Here is a 23595-nt window from a genome sequence, read left to right on the forward strand (position 1 = left end):
ATCTCACTGGTACTCTTATTGTTTTTCTTTTTTTAATTTTTTGCATCTTTTTTCTTGTGTTTTTTTGCCAGCAAATATTTTTCTTCGTTTTGTTTACATTCGGTAATTTCGTAAGACGGAAGCAAGTACTATATATGAAATTGTTCGGCTTATATTTTATGAAATTATACGGCTTATTTTGGTTTGTTTGCAATTTGTGGCAAAATCAAATTTGTTTTCTTCATTAAATACTCCATTGATTGTGATTGATGTTTGTGCAGAAAATAAATAAATCTAATATTGAAAATAATTGCTTACGTACATACTAACTTAAGTATGTATGTGTTGATATATGTATGTATATCGATATGTATTAGAGATATACGCCGCCCCCGCCGCCGATTCGCGACGTTTTTCACACGCCGCCGCCGAATGTCATAAATATCGGCACGGCGGCGGCGTTCGGCGCGTTACTGTATTTTCTACTCTTTTAAGACTGTCTAGGCCAATTATTGTTCATCTCGAAAGTTGGTCCGATTTGGTCGAACGGGTTATCAAGGGATGCGAAATTTGACACTTTCTAACCGTTCAAAAGTTATTTGAGAAAACAGGCGCTTTAAATGCAAGCTTAACACGGATTTAGCATCACCGAATTCACCAAGTTATTAAAACAAAACACTTAAAGAAAAGTTATTTAATAAATTTAAATACTCACTTTGTATAATTTTTTCAAAAAATTAATAAATAACAATGATTTTAAATAAAATGTCCCAAGTCGAACATATTTTCAAATTGTCCTCAAGTTGTTAAAAAAGCAAGTTACCCGAAAAAGGCGCGATCTTTTGTGTCCCGAGTGGCTGAAAGAATAAGCGAAATCAGTGATGCAAAATCCTTTAGTAGGCTCCAGGGGTTTAAATTCTCCTTTGAAATGATTCTCAGCTCACACTTAAGTTGCATATACCTTCAACACGTATGAGAAGGGTTTGAAAAATCTCTTTATTTGCTGAACTATAAAATAGCATCTGAAATCTTAATTTTGATTTTCACACTTCATCATTCAACAACCAAGTCTCCCGGTTTGACATTTCCTAAAGTTGGCGGCCCTATCCTCAACAAGTCCCTTGTAGCGAATCACATTGGATATAGCCTATCAACTATGTTTAAATATGATCAACACGTGAGCGCTCCTGTTACAAATGTGAAAACACATTTTTTAACCTAACGTAGGGGATAGTCGAACTAGTCTGAAAACTGAAGGCGATCATCCATAATGAGCTATTATATCATAAGGCCGGAAACGAAGACTATTGAAGTCAATGTATCCAACACCACTAACGTCTGCAAATGTTGGTCTACAGTTTAAAAGTTTTTTCCACGGTCCTTGTAAAGTTTAAATTATGTAGATGCGCCAAGGATTATACGATTTTCACCCATGAGTTAGACCGCTTATGATTTCGAGAGCAGCATCCTTGGCCGAATAGTTACTCCCTAACGTTTCAAGGTGTTTTTTTGGTGTAGTTCGGAAGCATAGCGCAACAAAAGCATCCGTCAGAAATTCTGCGCAGCTACACCTAGAGCTTCTAGGAAAGTGACGTCAGCGAAGGTATGAGTTCGAAGTCGCAGTTCTGTGGCTTCTGTGCTGGTATATGGTATAAGGGCCAGGATGCGTGCTACCGACTGGTGGTCGGGATTGCTACTGTTCGCACGTCGGGTATTCTAGCTCCTAAAAACAACCGAAAAAACTGAAGGTGCCCTTTGGCGCGATCAACAATAAGCCAGCATTGATGGTAATCGTTAAAGCTGTGCCACGAGAGTCATGACTATTAGTAGATAATTGATAGCAACTGAAAATCGCCTTTGTGCGTGACCATCATGTAGCCCCAAATGATTTAAAGAAATCGTGCCGACGACGGATATTAGAGTTAGCCCAGAACATCGCCTTCGGTGAAACTACGCTACAAAACTGTGACCATTTTAAGTGTTTCTCCCTCTCACCGCAAGGAGCTAATCCCGAAATTTTCTGAACGATACGCGAGATTTAAAGGAAAAAACCGCGGATCTTCCCGAATACCATTGACGTCAACAATATGTTTCCATATTCATAAGTTGTGGACAATGTGATACTCTGAAGTCCAGCCATTCAATTAAGAGGTTTACGCCGATCACTTTGTCGGCGCGCCGGTAGAATTTTTTGTAAATAAAACTAAAGGAAATTTATATGAAATTGTTCTTCCTTGGGATAGGCAGGCAAGCACAAATATTTTTTAATTTGCTTTCGGTGCGACATGTGGCGCTCAGATCAAATTGTAAAATTGTAACTAGATTGCAAAATTCGACAAATGTTCTTGTTTTCACAAGTTAACTTAATACCGCATAAAATTTATGTTTTAAGCAAATCTTTTTGAGGGTCCTCATGGAGCGGCCAGTTCAACCTAAATCTTTTTGAGATTTTTAAATCCAAATCAGCAAAGAAATTTTTTTTTTAATTTCTATTTACTGACTTATACAGTTTTCCAACTCAATTTATGGCTCAATATAGCTCCAAATATCAAAATTGTTTGTATGTGTATGCTAAAAACATTTCCGAAATTTTCATTCAAAATCGCTTAGGGTACGCTTACACATCCAACGATTTTGATCGCCCGATGCCGGTCGTAAGCGTCCGATAAATATAAACACATGTATTTATATGAGCGTGTGTGCCAAGGCAAATTCAGTACCAGGTGTTGTTATCCCAACAGCTGATTGCTTCTTCTTTATTATTTTCCATACAACGCCTTGTACTGCAATATGTCAGTTAATCGAAATTAATGAATATTTTGTATTGACTTTACATTCTTCAGCACGGCGAATTTGTTGAATTCGCTTTGCCAATACCTGGTATGGATTCGCTTTGGTGTGTGAATTTTAACCGATCACCGAATTGTTTGTCGGCCGTTGTCGTTTTTCACTGCCGATAAATTCACTCGTGTTCAATTTTATCGTCCGCTTCTGTTCCTTAAATTGCGTGCATTTACTGTGAAAAATTAATTATTTGTGCGATGGAGTGAAAAATTAATTAACTGCATGCAAAACAGACACCCTTTATGGGATAAGCACATAAAAGCAAGCGCATTTTTGCGAAAAACTAAAATGTAAATAAGAAGCTGCCGACCGATAATCGGTTGCAATTTTAGCACCAGTCCGACCGATTGCAATTTTTCGGTTTATCGGTGGCTGTGTAAGCGTATCCTTATGCTCTCGAGCGGCCCAATAGTCTGTACTGTTTTTTGTTGTTGTGTTAACAGAGTTTCTGTTAACTGTCTGTTCTGTCTAAAATATTTCTGCTCCTCAAAGTATGTGACAAAAATACAAAATGTAAGAAGAACAACATTCAGTTGGCCCGGACGACATTTATCGTTGATGTCAATCGACCGCTCACCGCATTCGTACCTTTTTGCCTCTTCTCTTTTCTTCCAAAAACACGTTTGCCCATTCTAGAGCTAATGTCGCCAAGCAAGACTTTTTATCATGGCGGAGGCAGCGCTCTTATATGCGTTCTAGGTGCTCGTGGAATGCGTCTATGACCTCGTCGTCCTTCTCCTCCGTTCGTGCATGGGCGCAAATGATTTATATGCTGAGGTTTCCTTTGGCATGTTGGAGAGAAATGTTCTCCAAAAGACTAATTTTAGTGAAAGAAACTGCATGTATCAATGGAAATTTGAAATATGAGCTGTATGCGCTTAAAGCAGTTAAGGTAATTAACTTAATTAAGATTTCCAAATAAATAAACTTCATTTAAAAAATCAAATGTCAATATCTTTCAAGACCTAATTTTGGCATTTTTTTTCAGTCACGCAATCAATCTACACACTGCGCATTTGTTTATGATGATTATGTTTTATGTTTATATTTGTAAAAATTTTACTCAGCGCTTTTGATTAATATATACATACATACATACCGATTATTTCTGGTTGATTTGGTATAGATTTTTTTATTTAATGGGTGCTTAACCGTTGAAACGGTTATGGACGTCCAACAAGGCGCGCCTCTCTCTCTGCAAACCAGCGCCAATTGGTCACACCAAGGGAGCTTAAATCGGAGTCCAGCGGAGTGGGGGCCGCCCTCTACCTCTGCTTCCATAGGCGGGTTCCGATAGAAACACTTTCTTGGCCGGAGCGTCATCTTTCATTCGCATAACATGGCCTAGCCAGCGTGTCCGCTGCGTTTTAATTCGCTGGACTATGTTGATGTCTGCGTAGAGCTCGTACAGTTCACCGTTAAATCTTCTTCGGTACTCGCCATCGCCAACGCGTAGAGGTCCATAAATCTTTCGAAGAACTTTTCTCTCGAACACTTCCATAGCTGCTTCATCTGATGTTGTCATGGTCCATGCTTCTGCACCATAAAGCAGGCCGGGTACGACAAGTTACTTGTAGAGTATGATTTTCATTTGCCGAGAGAGAACTTAACTTTTCAATTGGTATAGATTAAATTTCCCTTTTATACAAAGCACACACACATAATTTTTTTTTTTAATTTAAGAACCTTGGCACAATTATTTAAATTTAGTTTTCCACACCCACCTCTTAGGTAGCCGGCTTTTTAACACTAATGATTTTTGTTTATGTTACAATCAATACAACAGAATTTGTTGTGCGCAAGTAAACAAATATGTGTTGTAAAAAAAAAATAAATGCATATATATGTACATATAATTCGTTTTTCTTAATGATTTCTTCTTGTTAAGTTTTGTTTTATATTCCTTTTTAATCTACTTTAGTTTATATGTTTAAAATTTCTATTTGCTTGCACTTACTTTTTTGTATTTATTTTGTTTTTGAAGTTATACTTCTTTAGGTACATTATGAAAAAATGATGAAAACGAAATTTTAAAAAATGTGACACAAAAGTCACAGGCCGAAAATGCAGTTCGTGTGTATGTTCGCTGTGAATTGTACAAGCCATACGTGCTTTGAGTGGGATGTGTATGGTTCTATATATGTATTCGTAAAGAAGCTACCAACAAAATACCCCGCAAAAAATCGTGCGATTAATTCCTAAAGAGGTTGGTCTCCGATTGATCTCTTTTGTGTTCATTTGGGTAATAACTTTCGGCCACAGTTGGGATTAGTCAGTTTGAAATCAATGTAGCTTATTTTAAGAAATATTAAAAACAGCAACGGAGTGAGTAAAATAAAATTTAGAGGCGATTGAGTCGAATTATTTAAGAAAAATGCGGAGCCGTATAATAACCTAAATCACTAGGACTTAACGACTACGCCGAAGTTAGGGTTAAAATTGCGGAGAATATTTTTTATTCCTTTTTGAAAAGCGTGCAAACAACTTACGTCAAATAGATTTGGTGGCTTGGCAAACCCTTCGATTGTGTTTCTGCCACGAAAAATGCGACTGGTCGCTATTTCAGTTCTTATTGAACAGAAAAGGGACTAGTCTTCATATGTTCGCATATGGGCACAAAGGGGATTGGTGCTATCCATCCCTTTCGGGTATTATTGGGTACAACTAGTCTCTTCATAGAACATGCTCAAACAAAAGGGAATATTTCATCGCATACAAAGAGTTCAAAACTGGGATTAGTCGCATACTCCTTTGCCCTTTGCGACTCATCCCGGATTCATCCTACACTAATCGTATTTTTTGCAGGGTATGTTAAAAGCCAGTGATAAGTAGACTCTGAATTATTGCTTAGATAAAGGAGGGAACACTTTTCTACCCTTTTCAATGGAAACAGCGATGGCGCACATAGGAAAGGTATTAAAGTCGAGCACGCAATTGGATACGATGAAAGTAATGATTCGACTATGACGAGGTACGAATAGTAAAATACATATTAAGCAAGGATACTGACAACATCAAATAACGGAGCGAGGAAAAAATTCTATGGAAGATTTATGGATGGCAAAGCCGACTATCGTATAAAATTCAACGATGAGCTTTATGAAATTTATGCAGATATGAACGTAGTCCACTAGGCCATGTTAAGCGAATGAGATAAATATGCTCTAAAATTCGAAACTTTACTGAGATTTGAGGGACGTTAATTTGTGCTTCTACGGAGTATTTCCAAACTTGAAAACCCAACGTGTGTTGAGGAGGATTAGATAAAGCCAGCCATTCACTTTTTCAACATGCACTCTACCCATATGAATTAGACTAAACATTCGATTATTTATAAAGCTTTGAATTTTTCCTAACTAATAACTTCGAGATATCAACTTTTTATTGGTTCCTTTCGGCTGGTTATGGACGGACTAGAGATGTATCATCGCTTTTATATTGAGGTTTCATCTTTATCTATTTCATAACAAATTGATTGGTCGTCGAAAACAAATCGATAGAGCGCCGATAACAGATTGTTAATTATCCGATAACAAATCGATATACATCTGTATAGCTTAAAAGGTTCAATGTGGCCATATTAAATGGAGTGTCCTTATCGCTACAAGAACAACAACAACGCCAACAGCAAATCGGTGACACCACAGTAACAGATTAACAGCTTTTCGTTAGCCAAACGATAACTTTTTTAAAACTTAACGATGATTTTCGACAAATAATTGACGACTTTACGATAGTAAATCGATAAACATCACTGGCAAGTTTATAACACTTCAATATCAAATCGCGGACTCGAAGAATCGAGTCTAAACCCTATCGATAACACACCGATAACGAAATTATAATTCGTCGATAAGAATAGATAACACGCCCGTACTCTTTCGATAAGAAAAAGGTAACTCAGGAATAACAGGCGGTTAACACTTCGACTTCGCTTTGGGCTTCGGTTTTCACTTCTAATATTTATTTTCATCTCCTCCTCTTATATTTTCATTTCCTTTCCCTACTGTTTCATTTCTTCTTCCCTTTCTTCTTTCTTTCAATTTCTTGCCCTCTCCTGTCTTTCCTTTCTTCTCCTCTCATTTTCCTTCCATTCCTTTCCTTTCCTTTCCATTCCTTTAATTTACTTTCCGTTCCTTTCCTTTCCTTTACTCTACTTTCTTGTCCTTTCCCTGCTTACACTTACCTCACGCATGCATTCTGAAATCCGCCATACCGTGAGCACAGATAATTGCACATGAAGAAGATAATAAGCTCCAAAGAGTAATTTCCACAATCATAATCGAAGCACGAGAACGTATTTACTTTAAAAATAGCTTTTCAAAAAATTATCTTTTCGCGCCTACTATCAGCACCTATGTATGTAGTACACCCGTATGTATCTGCAATAAAAAAGTATACAAAATTTAAATTTTTTAATTTCCAATCACGAGCATGCGAAGATGACGACAACACCGCCGACAATGTGACTATGACGAAGAGAGCAACAAAACGTACCGGCTATTGCCTCTATTAAACGACACCAGAACGCTCGTCATTCACTTGAGACAATACGACAAACATGAGCGAAATTTTCTAATTTCCGACTACCAATTGAGCTCGTCCTCGCTTTCGATAACAACAATAAAACAATACTAACAACACCATTGTTGAAATAAAATAAATAATTCTTGTGAGATTTTGTGTAAGTGAGGAAGCATTGCATGAAAAACCGAATAGATATTCAGTTTTAGAGTAGAAGATAGACGATCGAGACGATCTAATAGGAAAATTAGATATCGACCAGCCGCCGAAACGGAAGCAGACAACATTTGTGCCGCAGTGCTCTGCTCGATAGAATGCGCGAGTTATGTAATCGCTTGACATTATTTCGCCATTTTGTCTGTTAAATTAAATGACAAATGTAATTTTGTGCCGATATAAAATGTAAAAATATATAGAATAGTATATAATTAAAAACAGATTTCGAGTTTTTTTCTAATTAAATAACGGTCTTTCCATTGAAACAAAGTAACGTGTTCGTGTAAAAGTAATCAAAAAAGTGTGTTTGTGCATTGATTTAAAAATCATATCACAGCTGAAATAAAGTGTTTAAAGAAAATTTTATTTTTGGAAATAAATGTGTACGCAATGTAGCATTTTACAGCTGTCGACAAAGAAATAGGAGCAACAAATACTGAAAGCCTTCTTGCTAAATAAATCTACATATATATATATATATATATATTGAAGAATGCAAATATATTTTTCAATTACAATTTTAAAAAATTTAAATAATAAAAATTGCAATACAACAAAAATTTTAAACAGATACAATAAACTTAAAAAATAAAAAAGCTAAATAAAAAAATAAATTCAACATACTTAAGAAAAGAAAATATACTTTAGGCACGCTGCGCTAACCATTTAGCTGTACAGCGGTGGTTTGTTTGACTGGCAAATTTGCTAATTCTATTCCTTTTACCAAATATATTTATTCAGTGTTGCGCCATCTGGTGCAAATCACTGATAATGCTGGATTTTTGTTTATTGTCAATTACTTTGTTTGACATTCCCAAGTGCTCATGGTTTATTAACGATTGTTTTTTTGTTTTTATCGGCCTATTGATAAATGATTCAAGGTTCGATTCGAGCTCAAGGCCAGAACAATAATTTTTTTCTAATGATAGTTATTGTTATTTTTAAATTTTTCTAAATTTGAAAAATTGTATTTTGTTTTTGGAATAGTAAGTAGAAAATGTTTCAGACAACCTGCCATAGCTACGCAGATATATCAATTTCGAAGGGTGATAAGCCTTCATCATCAGTACGCTTTAGGCACGCTGCGCTAACCATTTAGCTATATAGCGGTGGTTTCTTTGACTGGCAAATTTGCTACTTCTATTCCTTTTACCAACTATATTTATTCAGTGTTGCGCCATCTGGTGCAAATCACTGATAATGCTGGATTTTTGTTTATTGTCAATTACATTGTTTGAGATTCCCAAGTGCTCATGGTTTATTAACAATTGTTTTTTTTTTGAGCTTTTTTGCTTGAGCTCGAATCGAACCTTGAATCATTTATCTATAGGCCGATAAAAACAAAAAAACAATTGTTAATCAATTACAATAATTAATAAAGAAGGAACCCTACAAAAATTTCCAAAATTTCTGAGTTTCTTACCTTATAGTTCTTTGAATTTTATAAATTAAAAAATTTTAAAAAGAGTTTAAATGTAAAATTGTCTTATAAACAAAAGGAAAAAAGAGTAAATTAGTTAAAATATTATTTGTTTTAAGCTGCAAATTGTATAGATACACAATAAAAGTGACAAACTTTAATTATAAAGTTTAAAACTATAAAGATTCAAAATTTCAAAAACAAAAATTAATTAGAAAAACTTTTAAAACTTTATGATCAATTATTTCAAATTTTAGCAAAAAACTCAGAAAGTCTTAAAACTAAAAAAAATTATGATAGAAAAAGTTTTTATTAAATATTAAAACTAAATGTTTTTCAGTAACAGAAATTTTTAAATTCCAAATTTTAACAGTTTTAAGGGAAAACAAAATAAATTAATAGAAAAGAACTGCCAACAAATATATATAATTTTAAAGTTAAAAGTAAATAACACTTAAAATAAAAACTTAATAAATTAATAAATACCAAATTGTATTAAATTTAATGAAGTGGTTATTCGTCCTGCAAAAGGTAATATTTTTCTACCAGATTGAAATAAAATGAAAATAAGTAGTGAATAGCAAAAGTAATAAATAGCAAATAAAACACCGTAAAACATTTCGGGAATTTGTATTCCTAATTTTCGGTACAGAAAAATTCTGACTTGAAATTTATTAATGAAAAAAAACCATAAAAAAAATTTTTACTAAGTTAAGAAGTTTTTATTTGATTTTGAAAACTAAGTGCATTGTAGACAAATTATTGCATTTAATTTTAAAATTTTAAGTAATTTAGAAACATTTCCAATTTTATTAATGTTATTTAATTTTGAAAACTAAGTGCATTATAGAAAAATTATTGCATTTGAATTTAAAATTTTAAGCAATTTAGAAACATTTCCAATTTTAAAACAAAAAAAAAATATTGCAACATATCAAAAAAATATGGTTCAATACTTAAAAAACTAAAAAAAATATTACAAATTTAGAATCTGAAAAAAATATCAAACTAATAAAAAAATATATAAATAAAAAAAAAAAATTTTAGTAAAAAAATTGTTTTGAAACTTAAAAACCCAAACTTTTTTTAAACAAATAAAATTTAAAACAATCAAAGTCTATCAAAAATTAAAAAAAAATAATATATTAATTTTGAAAAAAAAATTTTAATTTTATAGTTTAAGAACCTTAATCGAATAAAAGCCAAAGCACATTAAACACATTTTATTAAAAAAAATGTTTTATAAAAAAAATGGATGAATCAAATGTAAAAACTTAAATAAATTTATTATATAAAGAAAAAAAAAACAAAACAAAAAAATGTATCTTTAAAAATAAATTTTTTTAACTCAATGATTGTTAAATCTGCTTTGGTGAACTTTTATCTTAAAATTAAAGAGTTCAACACTAAAAAAATTAAATATTGAAATTACAATATCGAATGCTGAGTGGAATATCACCCTATCTCGACTGCCGTTTCGAAAACTCTCTATCTCAGAATAAATTTGAATAGCGCCCTGTTGCGGAAATTATTTGAAGAACGAACTGTCTCAAAACTTCATAAACACCCCAGTTTAATGAAAATATATTGAATGCAAGCACAGAAAACACGTTTCTGAAACAAAATCTGAGAAAAGGCTTTCTTCAACCCAGGCGTTTTCGAAAGTTGAAACTTGAAAAACAAATTTTAGAATATTTAAAAATTTTAAAACTTAAAACGAAAAAATCAGATATTAAAAAGTTTAACGTTTAAATATTCAAATTAAAAAAAATAAATAAGAACTATAAAAATTTTTAAGAAAATGTTTTTAACAAAATATGAAACTACTTACATTATAGAAAATAAAAATTAATTTTAATTTCAAAAATTTAGAAAACATATACATCTTAAGTTATGAAATCTAAAGAGAATATTAAAATTTTAAAATAAATATTAAACTAATAAAATTAAAAAGTTTATAAAGACACGCAAAAAACTAAAATAATAAAAATAAAAAAATTTAAAAAAAAATTTCAAATGAAAAACAAAATTTATAAAAAAGAAATGCATTTAAATTGAAAATATATATATATAACTCAATGAAATTGTTAAATATGCTTGAGTAAATTCAAATCTTAAAATAAAAAATCTGCAAAAGTAAAAAAAAAATGTTTTGAAATACCGATTTAAAAAAAAAATTATTAATTAAAATTAAATAAAAAAATCCTGTTTAAAGTTTAAAAAAAAATTAAAAAACTTAAAAAAATTAAATAAAAAGGATCTACATTTAAAAATTTCAAAATTATAAAAAAAAACTAAAAAATTTAGTTATATAAATGCAAGTAAACAGTTTCTATTCAACTTTTATAAATAAAACTGAAAACTTTTCAAATTTAAGAAATTATATAAAAAATTTAACAAAAAAGATACGAATCAAAATCAAAAAAAAAAATTTGCTAAAAAAATTTAGTAGAAAATTGTAGATGTATGTGTTCATTCAAAAAAACAATTATTTAAAAAAAAACGCATTGAAAATTTCAGAATTACAGAAAACAATTGTTGCTATAAAAAGAAATTTTAATTCATATAGTTAAAAATATTGAAAAATTTAAATTGCTTTAACATGGTTTAAAATGTGAAATAACTTACATAGATTGAACAAAAATAAGTTGTTATTTTTTAAACAAATTTATTTAAGTTTAAAAAAAAATTGTAAGACTATCAAAAACTTTTTTTTGTCGACTATCGAAATCCATTGCATTCTTTACGAGAGAGTTTAACATTCTGAATTGATGGTGATCCCATTACTTTGAACGCAGCTGTATACATGCACATATGCACTTATGTATAAATAGATAGCCCTATATACATACATGCATACATATTGATCAGTGGTCACACATAAATAAATAAAAGCGTTTATATGCTTGTCAATCACCGAAAACAAAACATTTTGGAATATTTTATAGACGCACCAAAGTGAAAAGTGAAATAAATAAAAATTTTAAGTGAACTTAATAAAAATTTGCATATTTCAATTTAGTGCAGTTGCTGGTATATTTGCTAAAAGCGAAAACTTCTTGCAACGCATACAATTAGTGAAAATTTTTACAAAAATAGCACAGAAATTTTTCAAAAATAACACAGAGCAGTAGCTCCCTGGGCTTGGCTGATTTAGTTGATTTCGCTGTTAGTTTGTTTGTCGTGGCCGGTGCTTGACTCCTCGGCTGGCTAACTTGCACATCTTCTTCTTGTTCATATTTTGGGAATTAGTACGGCATATAAAAGTGATATACAAACGCACGCACACATATAAACAAACGTATACACATAAACAATTTAGCTGTCAACGACATATATTTAATAGTGCGTCAGTGTGTGTTGTTTGGGTAAAACGTGACAGTTATAATTAATTATACATAAATTGCATTTTGGTGTGAAAACAAAGTGTTGCATTAAGCAGTGTAGAAAACGGCCCAAATAACGGTAAGTTGTTGCCGTGTGTTTGAAATTATTTACATCTTGATTTAGCAATATATTATGAGCAAACAAATTTTGTTGTTTTTTATAGACCAAATTAGTGAGCTAAATTAAAATTATTCAAATTAAAAATTTAATTTTTCTTATGTTGGTGAACTGTCGTCGCGTCGCTCAGTGGCTCTTAATTGATTTCCGCAGAGCAAATTTAGGCAAGCAAAATATTTGTCATTCATTGCCTTTGCATACGCCGTTTCTAACGCCTACACAATATTTTCCGATCATATATATTAGGGTGGCACAAAAATGCAATGAACGGTTTTTATGTTTTCAATGAACTTAATGATTTATGGGCAAAATATAAGATGTTGATTGGCAGCGTATCACCCCTGATCACGTCCAAAAAGTTCTCAGATGTGTGAGCCATATTCACTAGGGTGGGACAATTAAAAAAAAATCCCTTTGGTATGGTGAAAATATTGTGCAGGAATTCCAAAAATATATTCTTTAAGTATATACACTTTTTATTTTTATGTTTAGAGGTGCCTCATCACGATTTGCAAATAGGTTTGGGTTCCAATCTAATAATCTATATATATAAAAATGAATGTCCGTTTGTGTGAGGCTTATAGAATTAAAAACTATACATCAATATAGCTAAACCATTATACAAACTTGTTCATCGAGTCTTGAGAAGAACAGGTCCGAGACCCCTCCGGTAGGTGTCAGTATCTGTAAATGCCAATTTCCTCTTATATGTACCATATATCTTATATATAAAAAGAAAGCCTAAAAGGTGTGTTAGTTTGTGGCCGGTGTTTGAAGAGATGCGTCGGTCGATTTTGTTCAAACGTTCACATAAGTTGCGTATACCTCACGCGGAGGTTTACACATAGGTTTAGTTGCGATCGACGCACAGGGTTTTGAGATATAGGACCCGGATACCCCCAGAATGTGTTTATAGAATATGGATAACAAATGAAAGCTGTTGATGAGTGCTTTAGTAGAGAGTAATTTTCATGCCCCTGGGTGACTAGGGTCTCGAGATATAGGCCAAAACGTGGACCCGTATACCCCTAGAATGTGTGTGTAGTATGGATATCAAATTAAAGCTGTTGCTGAGAGCTTTAAAGTAATTTTCATTGTCATATTCCATTTAGTCGCACCAACCTAGCAAAACTGATAAATATGCATGTGAAGCTGAATTTAGGACATGAATTATTAATACCCACATACCTATTTACATACGTGCTATTCGATTTGCCTGAAATATGGTATATAAATTTGCCTATATTAGTATTTACGATCCTTTTTTCGAGGAAGTAGACCAGAGACGGACTGGGACTGAGACTAGGAGTGGGAAGGGGACTGGGACTCGGAATGGAACTGGAACAAAATACATATCACCCTCTGGGACTGGCAATAAGGGATGAAGAAGAATGAGGAGAATTTGAGAGAAGATAAAAGAGGGAAGGAGAAGGAGGATAAGAAAGAGATAGAATGAGACGAAGATAGAGATAGATGAAGCGTAAAAGACGGAGGGTGGAGTGAATAAAAGGATTAGGAAAAAGTGAAGAGGGGGGAGGGCAGAGTTAGACGGAAAAAGCTTATTAAAATGTATGCAGATACATCAAATTTAGGGCAGAACAACATCTGCCGGGTCTGCTACTTTTATATATATTTCAAATAACCTCTGGCGACGACATAGAAAAAAGGCCAGCGAGGTAAATCTATAGAACATGTTGGAAATGGATCTACCTTCATTGAGAAAGGTAAAGCCAAACGGACCTGCCGACGACTTAGTAAAAAAGGCCACTGACGATACCTATGTTATTCCACAGCACAAGCTGGAAATGGATCTACCTTCATTTAGAAAGAAAAGCTAAACGGCTTCCAACACGTGGAGTGTTAAAGTGGGAGTTCCACAGGAATTACTAAAAAAAAATAAATAATAAATGTTCGACGCGATTTACCTCCGAGGAGTTTTCGGCTGCATATATATGAGATACTAACAAAAGTATGCAATCATCGGTGAAAGTATTACTCAAATATACACGCGCATATGGCTATAAACGTGCATCTGAAGTTTATAGCTGGTAACTAAGTAGTAAATTCTAGAAGAAGAAACGCCTAGAAGTATGTGAATAAGGAAACCGAAAAGTATAAAGGCAGCACCAGCTGAGGCATGACCAATCAGTTTGATTTAAGCACGCTATCAGTTGCGAAGTATGAGTGTTTTTGATAAGTATTTTCAAAGTAGTCTACTAAAGACCATTTTTCATTATTGAATATTGGAGTTATTTATTCAACAGTTTAGCGATACGACCGTTAATAGAAGGTTGCAAATAAGCGTAATTTTCACTAAATTCGTTACAATATTTATTTTTCCCAAAAATTGGCAGGACGGTACCGACATGTTTTATGTCAACTCCGAACATCATCTGCAAGCATATAAATTTTCACTGGGAAGCTTTTCCACGGCAGAAATAAACTCGGAGTGTTTGTCAAATCACTTTCCGAGGAACAATCCCGATTAGAAAAAAACCTCTTCTGAATTTTTTATGCTACTTTGCCCGGAAGTTGAACAGAGAACCCTCATTGTGGTACGCAGCGCACGTTGCCGCCATGACTATATCGTAGTTATACAAAAGGGGAAGAGTTTGATTGGATTGTTTACTGGCATTGCATATACCCTTCTCCCACCAAAACCGGTATGGAATGTTAGTAGTCGACTGATAAACAATTTATTTAGCTTTTTCACAACGATAAGAGAATGGATGCATGACAGCAATTAAGAATGCAACGTCCAACTGAGCAGAAATGGTGCACGCTCCTAGCGCTAACCTGTTCCCCGTTATACCAGCTTTAAAATTTTTGGTCAGGCTTTCGCAACAGAAGCTTTTCCGTTTAGCATCCACCTACTTCGTGCCAGCGAACTGGGGGTTCAAGTGTGGCTAGAAACCACCACCCTCCCCTCTACCGCACATTTACAAACATAAATTACTCCTTACGAGCTACATTGGTAATCAGTCCTCATGTCTCCTTCTTATGAACACCTCTAAAGCATACCTATTAAGCAAATCAACAGTGCAAATAGTGAAGAAAGCTCCAATTGCATGTTTAGAAGATCATCTAGTAGTTTTTGAATAATTTGGAATTTATGAACAAATTAGATCAGATTGAACTGGCCTGTACGTGTCGACTTCATATAGACTGAAGTGTCTAAATTGTTACCGAAAGTTTTTTAAGTGATCAAACTGAAAAACCTTATCAAAAACCCGGACCTATGTTACAAAATAACTCGGTCCTCTTCCCAAGTACAAAAAAGCTTGCCAGAAGCTATCTTACTTGCAGTTTCTAAATCTGATAGCTGTGTAACTTCTTACAGCTGGAATCCTGGTCTAGCGACCGCAGGATACGAGCGCAGAGCGTGCACGATCATATCCTCCTGCTACCCTACTCATTTACCCTTTTATCACTAAAGATGCCTTACTTAAAAGAATGTGAAGCCGAAAGACACTGGCCAGTCAGAATACCTTCTATGAGCCTATCATTATCTCTTTTTAGCGATAGCAATAACTTTGTTAGTCTAAGATCACAAGATATTCTCCAAGCATTATGTCATGATGCCGTGGGAAGAATAAAGGAATGCCTTATGATCATGGTGTAGGAGATGGCTAGCAATAAGACAGAAAAAGTTTTGGAGAGCTCAAAGGGGACTGTGGATGAGTTAGTCCTAACCATTGAAGATTATCAAATAAATTCATGGACTTTCTTGAATTAGCTAGGTGTAAACATTGCCTCAAAACTAATTTTTAAGTGGGGGAGAAAGTTTCTAGAGTTAGTGGAGCCCTAACGCGAATAATGCCCAACATCGGTGGCCCAGGCGAAGCTACCGGTCAGCTGTTATCCAACGTAACCAGCTCGATAATATTATTCCCTAATGCAGCACCAGTATGGCACGGACCTAAAATGGTCCACCAAAAAGATATATTAGCAGCCTACCGTATTACTGATATACGAATAGCATGCGCTTATCGCACGGTCTTCTACGACGCGATTCATATTTTATCCAGGAAAATCCCAGTAGATCTTCTCTCAAGTGAAATGGCCGATCTGTATGGCATTGGAATTAGCCGACCATCTGAAGATGCTAAGAAAAGCGCAAGGTCACGAACAATAGTTAGGCGGCAAGAACGGTGGGAATAATCGAGAAAAGGGCGCTGGACCTTCATGCTAATTCGGAATATATCGGAACTATACCGTCAAAAACACGGCGAACTAAATTAGCACCTCACACAGATATTGAGCGGGCACGGTGGTTTCAAGGAATATCTACATAAGTGTGGGATAGAGGAGAATCCTTTCTGTCCACACTGCCCTCCGAATTGGAATGCGCAGAACATGTAATGTTTCACTGTCCTCGTTTTCACGGCGAAAGACTCTCTGTACACACAGTTTTTGGAGAGGAGCCTTCCGTTAGTAATTTGGTACCCCACATATGCGGACAAATAGATTGTTGGACTGCTGTGAGCAAGATGGAGTTATGACGAAATTGATGCATGCTGAAAGGGAGCGCAGAGAAATGCACATACAAAGTAATAGCGACTAAATCGCCCTTCCCCCCGTGACGTTATGCCTAACGGCGGTCCCACGAGGTGCAGACATATGATCAGGATTAGCCTGGTTTCATTGGGCCACTTGAGGGTATTGCGCTACCCCAACGGTCAATAAAAAACAAAAAAAAAAAACCAAAGATCGCAAGACCTGCACAAGATTTTCAATACTTTGCACGCTGCGCTTGCTTATCGTACACATGTCTTCGACTGATTGTATTTCGACTGTAAATGCTTGGGCGACCTGTTGCAAGCTTCCCAAACGTAGGGCGCATATGGCTGCAGCCATTTTACCAATCTAACCCCCTAAGGCAGGGGCAATATATTTCCAAGAATTTCTTCAAATATGTGTTAAAACAACGAAATTACCCAAACACAAACCACATTGAAATGGATGATCAAAATTTGGTATATAGTCGCGACTATGAAGTACGCTACAGAGTATACACATAAATAAACAAAATTTTATGCTACAATTATTCCCTAATGCATTTTTACAAAATATTTACATGAATGCGTGTGACTGTGTGTTATTTGAACTCATAAACCTATTTCAAATCTATTTTCAGACGTCTTGACAAAAAAATATGGCGACGCATACAAATACAAATCGTTTTACGAAAACTATGCCAAAATGGGTGGTAGGTACATATAAAGAAAATATCAAAGAAGTTTTGAAATGTTGATAAACTTTTTTTTTCTTTTTCAACTTTTAGACAGAAACCAACGATCGCGTTGGTCCAAAACCACCACCACCACCTTCGCCCTCAACGCCAGATAGCGGCTTTAAAGCACCAACTCTGCCACCGAAATCGATAAATCCACCCGAACCTGATTATGAAGTCATCGAATTCTGTGGCCAACAATATTCGAATGAAGTACTTAAATCGGGCAGCAGATCGAAAACACCAAGCTCACCTGGTAGGGTTTTTATTTTACATTGTTTTTGGAAATTAATTTGAATATAAAATTCTTCTACAGACTCGAAACTAAAATGCACACTTTGCGGCTCTCACAATCCCTGGGTCACTTGCGAGGAGTGCGCACAACAAATTTTTTGTGCATCATGCGATGATATGTTTCACAAGCATCCCAAGCGTAAGGCGCATATGCGAAAGGTAAGTTTGGAAGTAGGATGCTTTTTGGAAGGGCAGTTTCTTATCCAAAGAATGCCTTATAGGCACGAGATGTGCTGTAAAATAAATTGATGCCTAAAAAAACAATTTTTTTTCAGTCCGACAAAATTATACTTATTCACACTACTCCTTGATCCGTTCCTTTGTACTCGAGATTTTCGAACTCACTCCACTGTGAGAGATATTAATTAATATTTACTATTAGCAAGAAAACCGCTCGCTCATACTGAACTGGAAGCAAGCAGATTCCACAAGCTGCATAATCACTGTGGCGTATTTCAGGCGGAAGTATTCGCCATGACAAAAGTAGTGAACATAATGGGAGAACCAGCAGCCGCGTCAACTTTAACGTTGATATAGCAAATCATCCTTTAGGTATAGGAAGTGTGGTGTTGCGAAGGAAACTAGTGAGCACTTTTTGTGGTCATATCTTACAAGACTCCGCAATAAGTGGGATATATACTAGGAAGCTTTTATAATTTGCCAAGCGACGGAATGCTTTTATTAAGATAGGTCCTGGTTTTCAATGGTGATTTTCACTTTGGTCGCTGAGCGATCTTCTGGTAATACTATGGACGAATGTGACGTACTTACGGTCCAGGCAGCTCAGAACATTTTTTCAAAATAAAAGCATGCTCTTTGAATAAGAAAAAAAATCAACGAAACGCGTAGGGGAAAAAACAAAACGCACCGTATGCTTTTGGGGTAGATGTAAATGTTAATGGTAATAGCCTGGCGAAAGAGACCAGGTGTCGTTGCTGGCAAATAAATTATTCAAGGCGCGTCTGTGAAGAGTATGATCAAAGAGGATAAATATAATAAGAGCCGTCACTCGTTATTGAGGTAGTCTACTTGTCTACTTTTGTTTTATGAGGGACATTTTTGAATTGCCTTCCATTTATCCATGCGGTGTTGTCACTTTATGCAAACGTGTTTTTTGGAAAGAGAATTAAATAATTAATTAAATACAGTCGGAAAAATAAACACAAATGCCCCATGAAAATGTATAGAAGACATTTATAAACATCTCGCCCAAAAAAAAAAGTAGCGACTACCTCACAGTTTACATCGAGTAAATGCCTAAAAAATAACGAGTGACGGCTCTTATTATATTTATCCTCTTTGGTATGATATTTAGTAAAGTGAGACCCCAAAAGACAACCTGTTGAAGCCAAAACGTTACCCAGACGGATAAGGGACTTTAGCCTAGGGCCAAAAGATGACCAAATAAAATGCATAACTATGCGGTTTGATCTGAAATTACGCTGATGAGCCCTTTACTAGAAGTCAGTTGATCTCATCGTCAGCTCTTGTTCTATGTACACATCACTTATTCCTTTATCGCTACTCATCAAAAAAAAAACGAATTACGCTAGTTGATTTTCGCATTCCTCTATCTAAGCATCAATCAGGATGCTGGAATAAATTTCGACATACCAAATGCATTTCCGACATAAGAAGAATTACGACACGATATGAATTACCTTTGTAATGAAAATCCATCAAAATCAAATAATGAAAATTAATGTGCTCTCATCTCATTGAAACATCACGTTTTCTACGCTGTAATATTGGCTAGACTGGGTGATACTCAGCAACAACAACAGCAGTACCCTTGCCTCACGCAGTAAAATTCAGCATTAAACACGATGACTTCGATGATTACGCAGGATTCCACCTTAAGTGTTTCAATGAATGGTGACTCAATACATTTAGGGGTGAGATTTTGCACTGCAAGTTACCAAAAACCAAAAGTGGTGCCCGAGCAGGGACAGTAGAAGTCTACAAGTTACCAAAAGTCAACAGCGGTATCCGAGCAGGAACAGTAGATGTCTACAAGTTGCCAAACGCCAAAAGTGGTGCCCGAGCAGGTACAGTAGAAGTCTACAAGTTACCAAAAGCCAAAAGTGGTGCCCGATCAGGCACAGTAGAAGTCTACAAGTTACCAAAAGCCAAAATTTGGTGCTCGAGCAGAGACAGTAAAAGTTGAATTAGCGAACTTACCATAAGAAGAAAAAGCTATTCTTAAAAGTATGTAATCTCCAAGAGGTTTATAGTGGAAACATTGGTCTCCAGTAGTTACGAGTCTTACTTTTTTGCTTATATAATTCGAAAAAGAACTCATTTTGCTTTTGAAAATACCTCAGAGATAAAACCAAGCCACTCTATTAGGGGCTGTGGTGCACGAGAAGGGGCAGTAGAATTTTATTTAGCGAATTTGTACTAAGAGGGAAAGAAGGGCTGATATATGCACTCTTAGATGTTTTATAATGGAATAATTGCTTACAGGTAGTTAGAAACTTTAAGTTTTTGCTGAAATAATTGGAAGTTTGCTGGAAGAAAAAGTATATTGGGCTGATTCTAAATGGTTCTTGAATCTGATTTAATATATTTTCCAACGATGTCGACTTACATGAACATCGGAGTGTTATTGCAGCCATAGAAACAATTACGGTATGAACTTATAGTGCTGTTTAAAATTCGAGCCCAATCGAAATAGTATCAGACAAAGTGCCAGCTATTACAAACCTTTCCACAATGATTCAGAATATTTTGGTTTTAAAGCTCTAAATCTTTTCTCCATTTAATTTTATAAATTTTTTTCTTCTCAGGCCATTGAACCATCACGCCCACCATTACCGCCAAAAATATTACCCGGACAAAATGGACCCACACCACCAGTGGCACCACCGAGACGTAAGGGACGCGGATTTTGCACACCACTGCTACAGCGCAAGGAACAGGTACGCCACTGCACGATTTCTTAAGCGATAATGGTGCCAACAAGCCTATCGCCTCATATAAAAAAAAATTAAAAATAATTCAGAAAATAATGTATACTTAAATCTCAGAGAAGCTTCCACACAAAGTGAGCTAAAAAAATAAGTTCAAAAACATAAGACTTCCCAAACAAAGTTTGAGATAACTGCCTTTAACTTACTGCAGCACGTTTCCAAGCATTACCAAAATATTTACTAGTTTGTATATTTATTTAGATTTATTCTTACATTTCTTGAGCTTTGATATTACTAAGAACTAACACAATTGTCAAATTTTTTTCGTAAAAATGCTTTAGAAATTTTTATTTCAATAAAAAGTGATTTAAAAATTTTAAAATCCAAACTCAAATTATTTCTTAGTTCCTTTATTCCGCTCTTTAAATGCTAAATTTTGAAATTAAGTTCACATTTCAAATACTGCACTAAATTTTTTTAAGTGTATTTTGCCAAAATTTGCCACTTCAATTCCTATCAGGTCAACAATGGAAATATGCTGCCAATACCATCCTCACCGACGCCATCCATGAAAAGCTCATCTTGGCAAGATCGCGTGAATTCACTAAAAAGTGGTTTGAGTCTTAATATAACGAATCGCCCACTACCGGAAACACCGAAAACACCTACAAGTGAGGCTACATCGTCACGCTCGGTAACGCCGAGATCCGTTTTTGATAGCATACAACGACCACCTTCAGTAACATTGGAGAAGATCAAGAGTAAAGCGAGCGCTACACTGGACAAAATGGCTTTGTTACAACAACGCTATCGACAGCACAAGGAAGAGAGCCAACGAGGCAATACAGATCGTAGCGGTTCGATAACCGATCAGGTAAATATGAACTCACAGAAAAGTTGTTTCAAAATGTTCAAACACAACCAAGAGCTATTCTAAGAAGTTTGTGTTACAAGCAATGATGAAAACTGCAGTTCTCAGCAAGTGACATCACCAGGTGATACAAATTTTAGTTAACGCTGCTACCATTCGTAGGTAATACTGATAGAGAGAGAAAGAGAGAGTGCGAGAAAATGCAGCATCGCCGCGCTCAACCTTGTTAGCACAGATCTTGGTACCTACATATATACATACTTGTATTATAACAACGCAATGCTCATTGATACCTCGTGTGGTCTCATCTCTTGTCGTCCACATGTTCGTGACGTACGCACCACATCCTAATATTATTTTCTTTGTTTTTGTTTTGTACCTACATACATAAATATGTTCCAAATGTGTCACCACCACCTTGTCAAACTCCAACAAATCACAGAACCTCTCATTCGATCAATGGTCAAACATTTCACCGTCGCCATCACATTTTCGCTCAGGCAGTATGTCGTCCGGGATCAATTCATCCCATTTTGACCTCACCGATGATACACATTTTCACAATTTGTTTAACCAACGGCAGATGCATAATACGTCCGCCATGCAACAGCACCAACAACAGCAACAACGTGCCAATGGTCAAATGGGTAATATGCGTGGCATGAGTACATCCATATTCAATTTGAATCATATGAATCGACGTACAGCGGAGCCGCAAAGAGGTTGGATGAATAATCCAATGCAGCAGGTGAGTAGGAATTAAGGATTAAGTCTAAGTTAGGTTAGTTATAGTTTAAAATTTATCGCCAGAGATCTTATCTCTTATTAATGCCATCAAACCCTGAGCTGTCGAAGACAAATGTTTTCCACCTCTCCTCACGGTGTTCTTACAAATTTGCCTCAAGAATGCCTCTGATCGCGTTCTAGCAATCTCAGATTGATTATGCCTTAGAAACTAAATTTGAGCAAAGAAAATTTGGTTTGAAACAGAACACTCGATTATAGTTCAGAAAACTGTAGAGTAAATTGGATTCTGATTCTGCATTTGAATAAAAAAAATTGGCGATTATTCTTGAATGCATAAAGCAGGGTTCTGCAACAGAAATCTCGGTTTGGTAGCGGAAACTAGCTTTGAATAGAGAAAACTGGGTTTGGATAGAAAAACTGGCTTTGGACAGAGAAAACTATCTTTGGATAGGCAAAATTTGCTTTGCATAGAGAAATCCGTTTTTCGATTGAGGAAACTTGGTTTAAATAGACTAAACTGTGTTTGTATAGAGAAAACTGGGTTAAGATAGGGAAAACTGGGTTTAGATAGAGAAAACTGGTTTGAATAGAGAAAACTGGGTTTAGATAGAAAAAATATGTTTGTATACAGACGACTGGGTTTGAATAGAGAAAGTTGGATGGAAAAAAATTGGTTTGGATAGCGAAAATTGGATTTGGATAGAGAAAATTGGGTTTTGTTGGAGAAAAGATAGTTTTTGTAAAAAAAATTGGCTTTGAAAGATACAACTGGGTTTAAATAGGGAAAACTGGTTTGAATAGATAAAAATTGGTTGAACAGAGAAAACTGGATTTGAATACAAAAATTGGACTTTGAGTTCAGAAAGCGAGGCTTCGGCATGGTTTTGGATACAGAAACAGTTGTATTGCTACAAATAATGGTTTTTCGGTAAGGAAAACGGGCTTCGGATAAAGAGAGACGGGTTTGGATACAGAAAAAATCTGTTTGATACAATACTGACCCGCTAGAAGCTGCAAACTATATTTAGGTACAGAAAACGGAGTTTGTATG

General features: G+C 35.0%; 2 protein-coding genes across 14 annotated transcripts in view; one reads left to right on the forward strand and one right to left on the reverse strand.

Moving 5' to 3' along the window:
* LOC137239489 (uncharacterized protein KIAA0513) overlaps nt 1–7117 on the reverse strand; it is a 33831-nt gene extending 26714 nt beyond the window's left edge. Inside the window, exon 1 of the mRNA XM_067764840.1 lies at nt 7010–7117. Within this exon, the coding sequence (XP_067620941.1) occupies nt 7010–7018 (9 nt within the window). The 5' untranslated portion in view covers nt 7019–7117. The remainder of the gene's footprint in view (nt 1–7009) is intronic.
* Nucleotides 7118–7534: 417 nt separating this feature from the next.
* The window catches only part of LUBEL (Linear Ubiquitin E3 ligase), a 36616-nt gene continuing 20555 nt past the window's right edge, over nt 7535–23595 (forward strand). For 2 of the 13 annotated variants that reach the window (XM_067764854.1, XM_067764865.1), the window contains exons 1-8: nt 7536–7749; nt 12006–12448; nt 17625–17696; nt 17772–17976; nt 18037–18173; nt 20804–20935; nt 21447–21800; nt 22240–22545. In XM_067764854.1, coding sequence (XP_067620955.1) covers nt 17643–17696; nt 17772–17976; nt 18037–18173; nt 20804–20935; nt 21447–21800; nt 22240–22545 — 1188 coding nt within the window. In that variant the 5' untranslated portion in view covers nt 7536–7749; nt 12006–12448; nt 17625–17642. Of the gene's footprint in view, nt 7853–7930; nt 7947–12005; nt 12449–17624; nt 17701–17771; nt 17977–18036; nt 18174–20803; nt 20936–21446; nt 21801–22239; nt 22546–23595 lie in introns of those variants that run through there. The other 11 variants (XM_067764866.1, XM_067764855.1, XM_067764856.1 and 8 more) reach the window with 11 other exon arrangements.

This window comes from Eurosta solidaginis, chromosome 2, assembly GCF_040869045.1.
Source record: "Eurosta solidaginis isolate ZX-2024a chromosome 2, ASM4086904v1, whole genome shotgun sequence".
In the NCBI taxonomy this organism is placed as follows: domain Eukaryota; kingdom Metazoa; phylum Arthropoda; class Insecta; order Diptera; family Tephritidae; genus Eurosta; species Eurosta solidaginis.